The sequence below is a fragment of the Equus przewalskii genome, chromosome 21 (genome assembly GCF_037783145.1).
Source record: "Equus przewalskii isolate Varuska chromosome 21, EquPr2, whole genome shotgun sequence".
In the NCBI taxonomy this organism is placed as follows: Eukaryota; Metazoa; Chordata; class Mammalia; order Perissodactyla; family Equidae; genus Equus; species Equus przewalskii.
Window position 1 is genome coordinate 48581959 of NC_091851.1, and position 17010 is coordinate 48598968.

The 17010-nt window shown below is 62.6% G+C and overlaps 1 protein-coding gene across 1 annotated transcript in view; it reads left to right on the plus strand.

Moving 5' to 3' along the window:
• COL9A3 (collagen type IX alpha 3 chain) overlaps nt 1-17010 on the plus strand; it is a 22323-nt gene continuing 5313 nt past the window's right edge. The window contains exons 1-28 of the mRNA XM_070588609.1: nt 1-131; nt 735-803; nt 2014-2049; nt 2667-2738; nt 3475-3528; nt 4715-4750; nt 5020-5043; nt 5297-5350; nt 5744-5797; nt 6160-6201; nt 7393-7449; nt 7842-7895; nt 8419-8472; nt 8774-8827; nt 9287-9340; nt 9777-9830; nt 10485-10538; nt 11496-11549; nt 11646-11699; nt 11957-12001; nt 12093-12146; nt 12220-12273; nt 12794-12847; nt 12968-13039; nt 14412-14447; nt 15131-15175; nt 16484-16516; nt 16752-16898. Coding sequence (XP_070444710.1) covers nt 60-131; nt 735-803; nt 2014-2049; nt 2667-2738; nt 3475-3528; nt 4715-4750; nt 5020-5043; nt 5297-5350; nt 5744-5797; nt 6160-6201; nt 7393-7449; nt 7842-7895; nt 8419-8472; nt 8774-8827; nt 9287-9340; nt 9777-9830; nt 10485-10538; nt 11496-11549; nt 11646-11699; nt 11957-12001; nt 12093-12146; nt 12220-12273; nt 12794-12847; nt 12968-13039; nt 14412-14447; nt 15131-15175; nt 16484-16516; nt 16752-16898 — 1542 coding nt within the window. The 5' untranslated portion in view covers nt 1-59. The remainder of the gene's footprint in view (nt 132-734; nt 804-2013; nt 2050-2666; nt 2739-3474; nt 3529-4714; nt 4751-5019; nt 5044-5296; nt 5351-5743; nt 5798-6159; nt 6202-7392; nt 7450-7841; nt 7896-8418; nt 8473-8773; nt 8828-9286; nt 9341-9776; nt 9831-10484; nt 10539-11495; nt 11550-11645; nt 11700-11956; nt 12002-12092; nt 12147-12219; nt 12274-12793; nt 12848-12967; nt 13040-14411; nt 14448-15130; nt 15176-16483; nt 16517-16751; nt 16899-17010) is intronic.

Below are 17010 nucleotides of genomic sequence, written 5' to 3' on the forward strand. Positions count from 1 at the left end.
CCGAGCCCCGAGCCGAGCTGGACACCGCCGCCGGCGCAGCTCAGAGAGCGAGTGCAGCCATGGCCGGAGCCCCCACCCTGGCCCTGCTCCTGCTCGGGCAGCTCCTGGCCGTGACCATGACCGAGGCACAGGTGAGCATGGGGCTACAGGCGTGCTGGGCTCGCACAGGCAAACAGCGGCCCAGAGTAGGGGATCCAGGGCTCTGAGTTCAGACATCAAGCAGTGCAGCCAGGGGTGAACCCCCACCCCAGCCACTCTGGGCCAGCGAATGAGGCGGGGATGCTGTGGGCCGTGGGCGCTTGGAGAAGCTGGTGCAGCCTTGTTGTCCCATAGCCCACCTTGCCATCTGTGGCACGGAGTCACAGTTGCCCAACTGAACCCCCAAAGATGCCGGGACACCTTGGGGATGAGCCCAGGAGGCCACCCCGTCCTTGCCTGGCTGGGGTCTGGCTGCTGCCGCCAACAAGGACGCACAATGTCGCTTTTGTTCCCAGCGGCTCCCTGCTGGGCTGGGACGCAACCCGTCTTGGCCAAACAAACAAGCAGCATGGATATTGCGCATGGATATTGCCACGGGGGTCTCTGAGGCGGTCCAGGGTTGTGCCCCTGACAGGGCCCAGTGCTTGGGATCGGGGAGAGGGACACTCCATCGGGCTGACCTGAGGGCCAACCAGGGGTACCCACCCCACAGGAGGCAGCGGCACAGCTGCCTAATGACATTTCTCCATTTTCAGAAAACGGGACCTCCAGGCCCCCCTGGTCCCCAAGGGCCACCTGGGAAGCCCGGCAAGGACGGCATCGATGTGAGTTTGGGGGCTGGGAAGGGCCACGGAGGGTTCTGCGGGGTTCCAGCTCTGACCTCAACCTCCCTGAGCCCCCAGGCCCAATGGAGAAAATGCTCAGTCCACCTCCCAGAGCTGGGTTACATCGCGTGATGAGCCAGCACCCCTTGTGGGATGTGGAACGGGACAAAGATGATCCTTGTTTCTAGTTGGGGCACACCCCATGGGGATGGCATCCCCAGAGCAGGTGGGGGTGCCGCATGGTGGTCTTTGGACTGGAAATGGAGGGGCCCGTGCTCCTGGATTCTGGGGGTGGAGGTATGAGTCCTGTCCCTCTGGGTGGGTCTTGTGGGGGCTGCTGGGGGCTGGAGCCAGCCTTGGAGGGAGCTTGGAGGCTGGCTCTGCCCCAGAGATGGCATACTCCGTGGGTGCCTCAGTCCAAGTGTGGCCCAAGCAATATGGAGAGGCGGCTGAAATCCTGCCCCCCGACAGGGACCACCTGGGGTGAAAGCCCCCCATCCAGCCCCTCCATGAAAGGCGGAGAACCCCCACAAGGCCTCTCCTCACCCATATGGCTCCCTGGGTGCAGCCCCCACGGGTCCTCAGCCTCCTTTGAAGTCCCCAGGCCCTGCCCGGCCCTGATGGCCCTAAGCCTCCCCCGACCCTTCGCAGGGCCGTTGCTCAGGTGTTCCTCCCCGGCCTCCTGTGGGGGCTGGGCACCTGGTGCCCCAGGGCTCCCAGGCTGACTGGAGCCAAGCTGAATAGTTCCTTCTGGGGACACGTCTGCTTAAGACTTGGCATGGAAGGCTTGGGGAAAGATTTATTCCAGGCCTAGTGGTCGTGGCGGGAGGTGAGGGCAGAGGCTGGGGTGTCTTCCTGGGCCTCTATGCATCTAGGGGGCCGCTACCTCCGACCAGGTGGAGCGGGAGGCCTCTCGGTCCACTTTCTTAAGCTTTTCAGTTGGGTGGAGAGGAGGGGCTTCATGGTGCTTCCCCTCCTTTCTGGGGATCATGTCCCTGTGACCTGAAAGTGGTCCCCAAAAGCTGTGCGGGCCCTGCAGGCACTGAGCCATCTGTCCAGCTCACCCTGCCCCCCTCCGCTGCCTCTGCATGTGGCCTTAGAGGGGAGGTGGCCCTTACATGTGGACGAGGGGTGAGGGGCTCCCCTCTTCTCTCCTAGGACGGGGTTTCTAAGGACTCTTGGTCACGTGTGGGCGTCTCCTCCTCTACAGGGAGAAGTTGGCCCTCCAGGTCTGCCTGGGCCCCCGGTGAGTGTCCTGGCTGCAGTGGGGAGAGGGGCAGCCCCCTTCTGGTCTGGGGGGGTGGAGGTGGGCCTAGGACAGAGGGGTCTGCACCACTTCCCAGGCGCTGGGCCTCAGAGGGCTGAGCCAGGAGGGGTGGGAGGGGACAGCGCGGGGCCCAGCGTCTCTGGGCAGGGTCTGGCTTTGAAGCTTTCTTTGGGCCGGCGCCCGGACAGGCCAGGGGAGGGGTCCATACAGCCCTGCACGTCCAGCCGGTCAGAGGTCCCACAGTTGAGCCCTCACGCAACTGTTCAGACCCAGGAGTTGAGGGTCCTTGGGCTCACTGGGGGTCCCACAGAGCGACCCAGCAGTCCTTAGCTGGGGAGGCTGAAGCGACCAGGTAAACCAAGGGTCCAGGTGAATGTCCTACAGGTGTGACTGAGAGGAGGTCAGCGGAGAGGGCAGCCCCCCAAAGCCAGCAAGGGCTGGGCGGGGGAGCCCCAGCTGGGTCAGGGTCTGCAGGGCGGAGAGAGGCCCATCTCGAATTGCTAGAGCCCCAGCTGGAAGACACCTTTCTTCTCCGTGAAGGCCAAGGGCTTCTGGCGGACGACCTTCTCTCACGCCTCTGCCCTCTCCTCCGACAGGGACCGAAAGGGGCTCCGGGGAAGCCAGGGAAAGCAGGAGAGGCCGGGCTGCCAGGCCTGCCTGGTGTGGACGTGAGTGTGCCGCTGTCCCCAGAGCTCCTCCCCTCCTCCTCCCCAGAAAGCCCCCGCCCCAACCATTACCTAGAGTCCCTCTCCCCTCTCCCTCCCCAGAGCCTTTCTCCTCCCCCTTCCCAGAGCACTCTCCCCCTGCGGCCTCCCATTCCCCTCTGGGCCTGGAGTCAGGTAATTGCTGTTCTCCAGCTGGGCCTGCTCAAGCAGGAAGCCCAGTGCCCAGAGATGTCCGGATGTCCCCCAGCAGGGGTCCCTTGGCCTTCATCCCAGACCGGTTAGTGTCTGCCCAAGGCCTGGCGGCTCACAGACAGAGCCAACCCACAGCAGAGGTGGAAGTCCCACCAGCTCTTGCTTGTCTGGGAACAAACACCCATTATCCAGGCCCCTCCCAGCTCCAGACTGCCTTGCCATCGGTCATCAGGGGCTCAAGGCCTGGCCTCAGGGCCAGCAGGCTTTGTGAGGACTGGAATGGGGTCTAAGGAGTGAACTCTCCTGCCTGCTGGGCCACCAACTCCAGCAGGAGCTCCTGTCACTGGCGGCCCGTCCTCCCGCCAGAGCCCCTGGGCATACCAGGTGGACAGTGGGTGGGGCCAGGAGAGGAAGGTGCCAGAGCCGTGGGCCTCTGTGGCCTCTCTGGACTCTTGTTTAGTTATGGAAGGGCTCAAAGCTTGATCTTCCCCCTGCGGGGAGCATGTCCTTCCCTGTGACCCCTCAAGCCCTCTGCCTCCCTCCCCAGGGCCTGACAGGGCGTGATGGGCCCCCAGGACCCAAGGGTGCCCCTGGAGAACGGGTAAGTGCCTGAACCATGTCATCAAGTGGCTTCGGTTCAGTTCAGGGCAAGGTCCCTGGCCAGAGGTGGCCAGGCCAAGGACCCTCTGTCCACAAGGCATGGGGCTGGTGGTTCTGAGGACAGCTGCAGGACTGGGGCTGGCTGGGTCCCGCCCTGTGGTGGGGTGGAGAGGGCAGGTGGGCACGGGGTGGCGAGTGGCCATGGTGCTCTGTCCCACACTCGCCTCTGCTCAGAGTTGTCCTGGCATTCAGACCGTGTTGGGAGGCTGGTATGGTTGGGGGTGACTGATTCTATGTGCCTTCCTCCTCGGGTGCACCGCCACCCCCTCTCTGTGCCCACCCGAGCGGCCCATGCCACCCAGCCTGTCCCCTAAGTCTGACCATCATCCACTGAGACCACTTCCTGACTGACCCTCTTCAGGAAGGATCTTTCTCTCGTGACTTCTGAGTGCAAAACTGAGCTCAACTTTCCTCCTTGCGAGAAGTGACTGTCCGCCCCATGGTCCTCCTTGGGGCGCAGAGGGCAGGGAAGTCAGGTGGGGGGACACAAGGACACGGCCCTGCCTTTGGGGCCTCAGTGGTGAGAGTGTTCTGAGTTGGAAATAAGGGAGAGTGGCTGCCTGTGGCCAGCGGGTCCTTCAGTGCTGAGGGGGCGGGAGGAGGTGGGGAGGGTAGGCTAGCTCCAGGCTTGCTGCAGGAGGGGCGGACTTACCCTGCGGGGGGTGGAGGGGGCGGGAGCACAGGGGCACAGGGTGCAAGGACAGTGTCTTTGGGATGCAAGGAAGGAAGAGGACCGGGCCACCCCAGGTTCCAGGCTCCCTGGGAGGTCGGAGGTCTCAGTGACCTCTGAGGTGGGTTAACCGGAGGGCTTCTGTGTGGCTCAGGTCAGCCCTGCTGCTGGGCCTTCCTGGAGGCCCACCCAGCACACGTGGTCCTCCTCTCCACATTTGTCTCCAGCAGGGCTCTTGGGAAAGGACCTTTTCTGGCTTTTCCTCAGCAGGATTGTTGGCAGAGGAGCCGTCCCAGAGCACTGGGGCATCAGAGGTCCCCCCCATCTCAGCCTTCTGTGGAGCAGGGACCCCTCCTCAGAGGAGCTGTAGGATGGACTTGGGAGGGAGGGGGACCAGTTTGCAAACAGGCGAGGGTGCCAGGGCCAGCCCACTCCTGACGCCCGCTTCCTTCCACAGGGAAACCTGGGACCCCCAGGGCCGCCTGGGCTGGGGGTGAGTACCGCCTCTCTTCTCAGTGGGCATTTGAGGTCCCACCAGGGTGGGGTGTCCTCCAGGAGTCTCCCGTCTCTGCCTTTCCCGGGGGCTGATCCCTGGGCTGGGGTCCTGGGACACCGTCTAGGCTGTGCCCTCTCTCCCCTGGGGAGGGTCTCCTGCACCAGGAGCTCTTCCCCAGGACCCACCTGACCGTCTTGAGGGAAGAGGGCTGTGGGCAAACCGCCTCCTGCCCCTAGCAAGTTCTGACTCCTTGCTTGGCTTTGCAGGGCAAAGGCCGCCCCGGACCCCCCGTGAGTACTGATAGCCCTTCCCCACCCAAGCGTGCCCCCCACACCCTGAGCCCACCTGGCTGCCTGGACCCAAATCAGGGCTGGGGGCGGGGCTCCTCGGGGGCAGGGACCTGACCCCCACCTGCAGCCCCTGTCCCTTCAGGGTGGGCAGACTGGCCCTGCAGGGGGATTCAGGAGTGAGGTCAGAAGTCCCCAGGATCCCCAGAGCTCCTTGGGTACCATCCCCCATCTCTTACTTCCTTACCTCCCCCAGGGAGAGGCAGGGGTGAGTGGCCTCCCAGGTGGACTCGGCCTCCGTGGCCCCCCGGTGAGTGGCTGCCCCAGACCTTCCCCGACCAGTATGAGCAGGCAGGCTCAGCAGCAGCAGCAGGCAGAGACGCTCCAGATTCATCCTCCAGGGGCTTCCACTCCCCCTCCCCGCTTTCTTCTCTCTCTCCTCCCCCTCCCCTCCTCCCTCCCCCACTTTCCTTTCCTGGAGGGCCTTGATGGAAGCCCTGGCTGACCTCCAGGGACAGGGGCAGACCAGACCTCATGAGCACAGAGGACCCCAGCAAAGGCCAGGGCCGGGGGAGGTGGGTGGAGCTGGGCGGGTCCCCGTAGGGCCCAGTCAGGGAGGGAGGTTTCTCTCTGGAAGTAGCTGGTCACCTCACCTCAGGGCAGGGTGCTGGTCCTGCTCTGTCTAAGGCATAATCCCCCCCAGGGACCCTCCGGACTTCCAGGCCTCCCTGGCCCCCCAGGACCTCCGGGACCCCCTGTAAGTACTAGGCAGAGACTCCGGGCATGGGTGACTGTTGATGTCCCTGTCACCAGGCCCCCTAGCCTTCCCAGATCCACTCCCCAGACATGGGCCAAGTTCAGGGCTGAAGCAGAGGTCAGCCAACTTAGGGATAGGGCTCAGGCCCAGCGGCCACCCTGTCCCCAGGACAGGTGGTTTTTGTCATTGTCACCTGCCTGGCAGATGGGCCCCCAGAACCCAGCACTGTCCGCTTTGGGGAGGGAGGCCTAGAGTGTGACCCTTGGGGGATGAAGGGCCCCGAGTCTCCTGGTGGTCTGGAGGCGGTGGATGGCAGGGAGGGTGGGTGGGTGGTGTCAAAGTCAGCCATCTCTGTGTTGCAGGGTCACCCAGGGGTCCTCCCCGAAGGCGCTACTGACCTTCAGGTAGGCACTTGCAGCCATTTTTGCAGGGGGTGGGGGGTGCCTGCCTTGATGAGAGGGGCTCTGGCTGGGTCCACAGCCTTGGGAACCTGTCTGGGGAGGGTCCGGTTCCCTACCTGCAGGAGGGCAGGGATAGGGGCTCCCTAGGGACAGCCCCCCCAGCCCCACCTCTGCCACTCTCTAGCCCTGCACTGTCCCCATGCATCGGCCACATGCAGCAGCGTGAACCTAACTTAAGCAAAATCAAATCTGCACTCAGTGTGCCCAGCCACACGTGGCCAATGGCGGCTGCACTGGGTGGCGCAGACACAATGCTTGCCCACCACAGAAAGTTCTGGACTAGAGTCTGAGACTCACTCTTGTCTTGGTCTTTGAGCTTTGTCACTCGTGTAAAAAGAAAAACAGCTACTGGGGTGGCCCTGGGTCTGTTTCTCTGCTCTGTGCGGCTGTGGGCTGGGTCAGCAGCTGGGGTCACGGAGGAGGGTTTTGTGCTCTTGAAGGAAGAAGCTGGCCCAGTCTGGCTCGCCCGCTGGTGCTGTCTGCCAGCTCTTCTCGCCCCACCTTGTGTCCCGAGCGCTTGACTGGTTGGTGTCCCAGAGGGAGGGGAGGGATCTCCCAGAGTGAGGAGAATGGCTGGGCCCCTGATGACGGGCCGGGCAGGAGCAGTTGGGGAGGAGGTTGATGGTGCCAGCTCTGTGCCAGATCAGCCATGGAATGATCTAGAATCCCCACGCCATCTGAGGCAGGGAGCTTTGAGTCTGTGTCTGAAGGACACATCTCCTCCTAAAGCACGTTTGTGCCTGGAGGATAAGCCTGGCCTGACGCTCCCTGCAGGGAGCCGGGGCACGGGATGAAGGCCCCTTTGTGAGGCCAGCAGCCACCAGTGCTGAATGGCTGCTTTGAACCTGGCGTCTGCACTGAGGCTGGGAAATTGGAGCCGGGCTGTGAGGAGGAGGCTGTGAGGGGCCCAGCCGCCAAGGTCTGGCTCCGGCAGCACCTCACCACATCCCGCGGCCAGCATGAATGAAGCCCTGTCTGGGCTCCCCAGGAGGCCCCTGTGTGGCCCGAGGTCCCCTCCACCCATGCAGAAAGGCCCATCTCAGGGCCCCTGGGTGCTGACCTCAGCGTCCTGCTCAGAGCTGCCGTCTGGCCCTGTTTGTCTGGGAGGGGGCTGACCACTCTGTCTTCCAACAGTGCCCGGCCATCTGCCCGCCCGGCCCCCCTGGACCCCCAGGAATGCCAGGGTTCAAGGTGAGTGGTGGCCACGGGGTGACTCAGATCTGGGCTTGCCTTCATGGCCCATGGGAGGCAGCCCAGCCTCCAGCTCTGAGATCTGGCGGGTAGGGGATGGGGTCCAGAAAGTCTGCCCTGGCTCCAGGGTTGTCGCAGGAAGAAAGGGGGCTGGCCTTCCGCCCTGCCTGGGGGCCTGGCTCTGTCTCCATCCCCCCTTGACACTAGTGACCTGTGGGCGCTGGCGTGTCCCTCAGGATTGGGAGGCATTGAGAGAGGGCTCAGGAGAGAGCTGGCATCAGGCCCCAAACCCCCTGCCCCCCCCCAGCCCTGCCCCCTCCCAACCAGGCCTCGGTTTCTCCACCTGAGCTGGGAGGTGGGCCTGTGACTTGTCACCCACCACTGGCTTTCAGGGACCCACGGGCTACAAAGGGGAGCAAGGAGAAGTCGGCAAGGACGGGGAGAAGGTGAGCAGGGGCGTGTCACGGGTGTGTCAGGACTGCTGGTCCAAGCAGTGGCCGCAGGGAGCGAAGAGCGCTTGTGGGGGGCTGGGACTCTGGTGGGGTGAGTGAGGGGGTGCTGGCTGCATCACGGGTGCACTGATTGAGCAGCTGCCACGCATGCCTCCCCAAGGCCTGGCTGGGCAGAGCTGGGACAGATGCCCCCGCGCCCGGTGGTCTCTGCCACCGTGCCCAATGGAAGGCATCTGTCAGTCCTCACCCACAGGCTGGGGGCCAAGCTGATGCCCTCTAGTATGGCAGGAGTGGCCAGCAGAAGGGTCCCATGCCAGCCAGGAGAAGGCATCTGGGAAGCACTGGGGGCCTTGCTGGAACAGGGGCCACGTGCCCCCTCAGCCTCCGAGGCTCAGCTGTGAAGTGGGGCAATGCCCGCCACTGCACAGGTGTGGGCAAGGGGACCGGTGGGCATGAAAGCTCCCGGGAGAGCTCGGGGCTGACCTGCTCACCACCACTTTCTCCACCTCCTTTGCAGGGTGACCCTGGCCCCCCTGGGCCTGCCGGCATCCCAGGCACAGTGGGGCTGCAGGTGAGTGGAGGGGGCTGGACAGGGGTAAGGACGCAGGATAGGAGCCGCTTAGACAGCCACTGCCTTGGGCGGCTCAGCGCTGCAGGGGACGGTCCACCAACACCCGCAAAGGAAACCAGGCCAGGGTCCTGCCTCCACCAGGCTGCTGATCCCAGGAGGGTGGCCCCCGTCCCCCTCCAGGTCCTGAGCTGAAACCAAGGGCTTCTGGGAAGATACCAGTGCCCCGTGGTGGCTCCCGGGGTGTGAGAAGTCCCTGGGGGCTGCTGGCCCGGGCCCTGCATCTTCAGCTCTCTCCCCGCAGGGTCCTCGGGGGCTACGAGGACTGCCAGGGCCACTCGGGCCCCCCGGGGACCGGGTAAGTCTACCAGCCCCCACCCAGCCCAGCCCCTTGGCGGATGTGGGCCAGTGCCAGGTCAGCCCAGGTGGTTGGGGGGCCACTGCAGATGTCAGATGGACCCCATGAACACCAGTCCTCACCTGTGGCCATAGGTGGACCGTGTGATTTCGGCAAGGCTGCCTCTGGGCCTCCGCTTACGTGCATGGTTCCCAAAACTGGGATCTAAGAAGGCTGTTGTGGCTTAGGCCCAAGGGGATGGGGAGGGGCAAGTGGGGAACAGGAGGGGAGACCTTGGCAAATGCAGGAGGGGGACAGGGGCTTGGGGACTGCTGGGTGGCTAATTGGGGAGAAACCTGCTGGGGAGGTGCTGAGGTGGGGGTGCTCGCGACAGGGCCCCTCCAGGTGGAGCTGGGTCCTTTGGGGGATGCTGGCCAGGCTTCAGATGAGAGGCCCCAGATGCCCCCCTCTCCTCCACAGGGTCCCATTGGATTCCGAGGGCCCCCCGGAATCCCAGGAGCTCCCGGGAAAGTGGTACGTGCGTGTCTAGGGTGGAGGGTGGCCCCTGGCAGGCCCAGGCTCTGTCCCCTTCCCTGTCCCTCACTCAGATGCCTCCCCCAGCCCCACTGGACTACGTGGGCCCTTCCCAGGGCTGAGCCGTCCTATGGGCACACCTGTGGGGCATGAGTGGGCACACCTGAGGGGCACACCTGGGCAGGTACCTGTGGGCATACCAGGGGAGGCCAGTTTACCAAAGGAGTTTGTCTTTCACGGGAGATTGTGTTCTTTCTCTTTCTGGACATAAAGTGAGGTGTGGTTAGCATCTCTCTGGCCTCTGCCACCCTCAGCAGCATCAGTCCTGCTCTCTCTGACCACTTCCGGGGCTGACCCCAGCCAATCACACCTCAGTCTGGCTCTCCCACTTACTTCCTGTTGTTAAATCTGTCCCTGTCTCCCCTTGTCATTTCAGGGTGATAGAGGCGAGAGAGGCCCGGAGGGGTTCCGAGGCCCCAAGGGTGACCTTGTAAGTGGGAGAACTTCCTTGAGAAGAACCTCATCTCCAGGGAGGGGGAGGACACAGGGATGGCACGTGCTGGGGGACGTGGGGTGGGGGACCACTGCTCCTGTGCGGGCTGGGCCGGGAGGGGCCCCCTGCAATCCCCCGCCCCAGGCTCTTCTCCCACAGCCCGGCCCGCATGCCCCCAGCGGCTCCTTGAAGCTGCGTCTGATGACAAGCTCCTCTCTGGAGTAGCCGGACAGGGGCCATAGGACCAGACTCCTGGGTCTGAATTCTGGCCACTGACACACATAGTCGAGAGCCCTGGACAGTGGTCCTCGGCCTTGCGCTGGGAATGAATGAACAGAGAAAGCCACTCTCGGGCTGAGCAAGTGAACACAAGTGAAGCCAAGAGACGATTAAGCATCTCATGAAATGAACTGAAGCGACCGTCCCCAAACTGGCCTTCGCCTGCGGATGCCTCCAAACAAGCTCGTGTTCCCCTGAACTAAGCCTAGCAGCCAGCGGTCCATGAGGGGTCGCGCGATGCTGCAATGTCCACGGGATGCTAAGATGGGCACTGGGTGTGCCTACGGCTCCCGCCCGGGCCCCCAGGAACCCATGAGATAATCTGCAGGAGCATTCCTCACCTCCCATCTGCGGCCCTTGTGTGTCTTTTAGGGCAGACCTGGTCCCAAAGGCGTCCCCGGAGCGGCCGGGCCGGGTGGAGAGCCGGTGAGTATGTGTTACCCAGCACTGGGGCAGACACTGATGTCGCTCTTTTTCCCATCGGGGGTTATCCTCCTTCCAAGGTCCTGGGCTCTGCATGGGCGGCTGCACGGACGTGTGGCCCTCACTCAGTTTCACGCCCTGCTGTTGCATCTGGAAATGTGCAATAGTGCTTGAACAGCCCCCCTTTTTCATTTTGCATGGCCTGAAAACTGTTGCTGTCCTGACCGTGCGGAGGTAGAGGGTCTCAGGTTGAGCTCATCTGTGTTCCAGGGGAACGTGAGACGTGAGGGCAGGTGGGGTAGACGGTGGGCACAGGTGCGGGCATTCAGAGGGTCCTAGGGCGCCCGCCCTCCACACCTGTGCCCCCTCGTCACTGTTACGTGCCCACGCTCAGCCCAGACCTGCATTCCCTCCTGGCCTCTCTGGGCCCCTCCCCACCGTGGCCCTAGAGGACAGGCTCTTGGGTGCCCCCGTCAGTGTAGGACAGCCGGGGGGTGAGGAGGCAGGGCTGACGAGGGGAAATGTGGGGAGACCGTCTGCCCTGCTGCCACCTTCCCAGCACTTGGCTGTGTCCTCGGTTCCAGAATTAGTCCAGAGTGTGAGGTCAGGCAGGCCTGGGCCCAAATCCTAGCACCCAGCCTCAGTTTCCCTATCTGTAAAACGGGCTACAACGGGACTTCCCTGGGGCACTGTGACGAGTCTGGGCAGATGTGGAGGGTGGGTGTGGGCTCAGACCGGCAGCCCCTCTGTGCACCTATGCCCCCTTGCCTACAGCACAGGTTACCACGTGGCCACTGAGCCGTGAGACCACAGATACCCCAGGGCATTCAGGATCCTCTGGACCAAGAGGGGCAGGCCCAGTGCAGGCAGGGGATGGGGAAGGGAGCTGCCCAGGATTGGGGAGGAGGAGGAGCGAGGGGCATGCTGCCTGCCCAGTCTCACACTATCTTCTGTCCCCAGGGCATGCCGGGCAAGGATGGCCGGGATGGCGTGCCGGGACTCGATGGCGAGAAGGTTGGTATTCAGCTGGCGGCCTGCAGGGGAGGAGGAGTCTTCAGGGAGTTCAGCCTCCTGGGCCTCAGCACCCCTTTCCTCCACAATCTCCTGCAGGGAGAGGCTGGTCGCAATGGTGCCCCAGGGGAGAAGGGTCCCAACGGGCTGCCGGTGAGTGCACGGGGCTTCCTGCAGCGACCCCAGGGACTGTGCCAGGGGGCACTCCCAGGACAGGGGTGTCTCCTATGGGTCCCTGAGTGGGGGCTCATGCAAGGGTCTCTGCATTGAGGCCAAGGAAACTGTTGGAGGCCCTCGTCAGGGTCAGCAGGGCTGGGGGAGACTGCCCACTGTTTGAGGGTGCTCTGCCTCGGGCTGTGTGCTGCTGCCCATGGCCTCGGCAGCTCTGACCCCTGACCTCTGCCCTGCAGGGTCTCCCAGGACGAGCAGGGCCCAAGGGCGAGAAGGGAGAACTGGTACGTGGCTTCTTTCTCCCGGGAGCGGGGCCAGCACCTGGGTCCTGGATGCAGGGGATGCGGGAGGGCACTCAGGGTCTCTTCCCTGCAGGGCAGAGCTGGAGAGCTGGGTGAGGCCGGTCCCTCGGGAGAACCTGGCATCCCAGTAAGTATCCACTGCCCTCACCCCTAACCCCAGCGCGTGGACCCTGCTGACACTACCCCCTCCCTGTGTGTAGGGAGACGTTGGCGTGCCTGGGGAGCGCGGCGAGGCTGGCCACAGGGGCTCAGCGGTGAGTGGAGGGCACAGCCTGGGACGGGAGGATTGGCATGGAGCTGCCTCTGTGTGGCCCAGTTTCCATGGGGGCTGGGGCGGTGTTTTGGACGCATCAATGGGCCGAGCCCATGAAAGCCAGGAGATGGTGAGGGCCAGGCTGGAGCGGTCCTGTCCTTGAGACCTCTGTGCCGAGGGAACAAAGCCACAATGCCCGGCTGAGGGGAGCTGCCCACCTTGGGCCCCAGGAGTTGCAGTGGAAGTTCCCCAAGCCTCATGTTCCCGCCATAGACCGAGATATGGTGACATCAGCTGCAGGGCTCCAGGAGGCCCTGGGTAGTGGTGCCTGGCACCAAGTCTGGCTGATGCATGGGGCCTGAGGGCATGCCTGACCTCTGCAACCCCCCCACTTTCCCCCTAGGATGGCCCCCCGCCTCTGTCCCCAGCAATTGGGCTATATGGCCGAGGACCAGCTCCTGTGTCTGCCCAGCCCCTTGGGGAAAGCAGAGCTGGACTCAAACCTTCCTTTTGTCTTTCAGGGTGCTCTGGGCCCACAAGGCCCTCCTGGGGCCCCTGGTGTCCGAGGTTTCCAGGTGAGTGAGGTTTGGGGTCAGGGTTTTTGTCCAGTGAGCCCAGGTGGGCTAGCTGGGCAGGGTGAAGGGTCCCTGCTGGGCTCCCTAGTGGGTACTGATGAGCTGGGTCTCTGTCCGTAGGGCCGGAAGGGCAGTGTGGGAGACCCCGGGCTGCCGGGTCCCCAGGGTCTCCGAGGCGACATAGGTGACCGGGTAAGTGGCTGTCCCAGCAAGGGGTGTCCCACCCCTACCCCCACATCCACAGTCCCATGGGACACACAGACGGGGGCCCTATGTCAGAGGTCCTGCAGGGACGTCTTACACACTGTTGGTGCCCAGCAGTTGCACACTCCGGGCTCTGTGGGGCCTGTGGGGCCGGGGCCAGCGGCTCCTGGCCTTCTGCTCACTCTATCTGTCGGGTTCCGCAGAGGATTTACTTGGCACAGGGTGACGTTACTGTAAGTGTGAAAACCATCCCTCTAAACTACCGTAACTGGCTGTCTAACTTTTCGAGACTCTTTCCTAGTGGTCTTACGACAGCCAGTAGGTTCACTGTGGGGTCCCCGTTGTCCTGTGACAGTCGGGGCACAGAGCGCCCCAGGCTGGTTGGTGGTTGCCTGGTGGCCAGGGCACGGCCTTGGGTCACAGGGAGCAGGCTGTGGGCCTGTGTCTGCACTCCTGCCCGGCCCAGCTACGCTGCACCGGGTGCTTGGGGACCCCTAGTGCCTTCTGTGGCCGCCGCCTGCCGGGCAGTGACAGAGCCCTCCAGAGGTGCACTCGAGGCCCTGCGAAGGCCACACCTGCTTCCTGACATCGCTGCAGACGGGGAGACCCAGCAGCCAAAGTCCCAGATGCCCCTTCATCTCGGGCAGTGACAGGGTGCCATGGAAACTACCAGCCTGGATTGGGACAGCCTCCAGGGGTCGGAGACACGCCAGCTGGGCCAGGGGCCTCAGAGAGGGTGGAGAGGAGCCCCTGGGCACTGGCCCGTCCCCAGTGGGGTGAGGGGCCAGTCACTGGGTCTCTCACCACCTTGCCCAATCCTGCCCTCACTGCACCCTGGATTCACAGGGAAGTCCCACCGTCCTGCCCTTTGGGCGGGTTCTCAGTCAGGCTGCTCTTGGGCAAATGGACAGTTTTTATTATAATATTTTAGAGGCGATCCTACTGCTTCCCAGACATGTCCCTAATCTCCCAGTCCACTGGGAAGATGATTCATGTCAGCTTTTGGCTCTTCGACTCAGCAATTCCACCTTGTGAAGTTATCGCAGGATCGCGTGCGCAGAGATACCCAATTCACCGGGATTGCAGACGTGGGAGAGAGCTGTTAGACCATCGTGGTGCCCCATGTGGTGCGACGCTGTGGCGTGCCTAGAAAGATGAGGCGGGTTTACAGAAAGACCCCCGAGACACTTAGGAGACGCACATGGAGCACAGTCTGTCGCTGGGACTGAGTCCAGGGGAGGGAGCCTGTTCCATGTAGCCCCCTGTGCAGGCAGCGTGCACATTCCTGGCTCCACAGCTCGGGCAGGTCACCTTCGGGATTCCTGTAACCCCCTAATGCCGAGGCTTCTCTCTGCTGCAGGGCCCGGGAGGAGCCGCAGGGCCTAAGGGAGAACAGGTGAGTGGGCACCCCCGTTGTGAAGTCAGATGTGGATGTGGGGCCGTCTTCGGAGCTCTGAGTGGCACCCTCACTTCTCATTTCTCTCCCTCCTTCCATCTTTGTCATTGGTTCTTGCTCCCTCTGAGCAGTGACGATAGCTTTGGGCACCCAGCCCCGGAGCCAGAGCGGGGACCAGGACCCATGTGAGCCGCCTTCCTGGGTGCAATGGCAGGGCAGCCCAACGTTGCCAGCTAGCTCCTGGGTACAAGAGCAGCTGCCTCCAGCCTGGTGGCTCCTCTGGGACCCTCAAAGTGGAGGGGACTTTCCCTGCTGACCTTCTGGGAAAGTGATCATGTAAAGGGGACAGAATCGGGTTCCAGAAGCAGACTAGAAATGTGTTCACTCCTCTGGCAGCACTTTGCTCTCTGGAAAGGCTCAGGGGTGGGAGGGGCCTGTGTCCCTATGGCTCAGCTTCTTCCGGCCTCCAGGGAGCACCAGGCCCTTTTTACGCTGGTCAAGGACCTAGATCAGTCGAAACCCACCTGTGGTTCTGCTTGGCAGAAAAGCCTTATCATGTCAACAAGTGACTTCAGCCTGGCGTCCTTGCCCTGGGCCTGGGTCTGCTGCACCAGCTGCCACCCAGGTTTGACAACAGCTTAAGGCACGAACAGTTCTTTAACTTTGGGGTCTATCATTTTCAGGGGATTGCAGGTTCCGATGGTCTTCCTGGGGACAAGGGAGAACTGGTAAGTGTGATTAAGTTGACTCCACTTTTATTGACAACTGAGATGAACCAGTCATGTTTGGGGATCCGTGGGGGCACCCACCTGTGGAGGAGGTCGGGTCCTGCACATCCAGGCAGAAGGAGAAACTCCCAGGGGGGAAGCCTCGCGTCACGGAGGCCCCGGCCCCTGAGCGGCCCTGAAGGCAGCGGGTGGGACTGGGCTGGGCCTCTGGGGAGGGGTGGCCGCAGGCCCGGCTCTGGGGTTCTCCTGCACAGAGACGCTGCCTGCAAAGTCCCTCCAGCGGTGGCCTTTCAGCATGCATTAGTCACAGCTGAGTTTTAACTAAAGCAGACTCTGCTTCCACAGAACTAAAACAGGTTAAGTTTAAAATAAAATCCTCGATTGAGTTCGTTGACAGATTCACATTTCTCCTGGAGGCAACGGAACCAGAACAATCAGGGAGTTTGGGGCAGGACAGATCTGGCCCCCACATGGCAGAATTCCTAGTTCTGCAGTTAAGCCTTTCCTGTGTCTGGGTGAGATGGAAATGGCTCAGCCCCAGGGATCCTCTGGCAGTACCTTGTGGCCCAGTACAACTTCTTATGTCTCCAGCCAAGACAACCTCAGTTCTGTGTGCGTTATTTTGGCGAATTCCTAGACAACCTTGACAAACGGGACCCTGGGAATCCACCTCCCGTTAATCTGATGGGGGTGGCAGTCCTGCGAGCCGGGAAGCCTTGCACTGTGCCCCAGCGACTTCGGCAGTCGGGCCGTGTGGGCTGACCAGCTTCACCCCAGACTCTCCCTGTGGCTTCGACGAGGAGTCAGTGATGTGGCCCGAGCAGCACGTGGTGTCCAGGCTCTCACCCAGATGGCGACGTGGATGAGTCGGTCATGGGCCGTCTGTCTGGTGGGACTGTGTCCCTGTTTGCATCCAGCCGGGCAGCTTCCTGTGGACACAGCTGGAGATGGGGGAGCTCTGAGCACAGAGACGTTCAGCTCGGCATCGCTTACAAGAAGAAAGAGTGCGAACAAAGTCCACATCAACGAGAAAAAGCGCCACACAGCTACTAAAACACGCGTTGCAGAAATAAGCTAAAAAAGATCAGTAGATAGAACACAATCCTAGCATAGTAAAACACGTACCTAGAAGGGTAAAAGGATACGGCTGCTGCTGTTTTGGCAAAGTCAAATAGCAGTTTGGTGGATGGTTTGATTTTTTATTCCATCCCCAGCTAATAATGTGTTAGAGTCGTTCCTTGGGAATTAATTTCCACCCAGCTAACAACACCACCGGAGTAATTAGAATGTACCCCTTCTCTTTTGCAGGGTCCCAGTGGCCCTGTGGGACCCAAAGGAGAGGTGAGTACCTGGCAGATGTTCCAGTGACAATATCCAAAGGAGCCCACTGGCTTCTCAGGCCACCTCTGGGCCACCAGGCTACCTGTGGGGCACTGACGGCCTGCAGATCATAAATGACCACTCTGTTGAACTCGGGCAAGGTGGAAACTGCCAGCCAAGAGGGCACAGCATGTGGGCTGGCAGCTCCTGGGCATGGCTCGCCCCCGACCCACCTCGTTCTGCTGTTTCTCTCCAGTCGGGCAGTCGAGGGGAGCTGGGCCCAAAAGGCATCCAGGGTCCCAATGGCACCAGCGGTGTGGAGGGCGTCCCAGGCCCCCCGGGCCCTGTGGGCTTCCAGGGTGTCCAGGGCGTGCCTGGCATCACTGGGAAGCCCGGAGTCCCGGTACGTGTTTCTTTCCTTCCTTGCGCTCAATCATCGGTCATCAGTTACCTTTCAGGGTGTGAGAGTGGGGGCGCCTCAGAGAGCTGCCAGAATGCCCCTGTACGCTGATGAA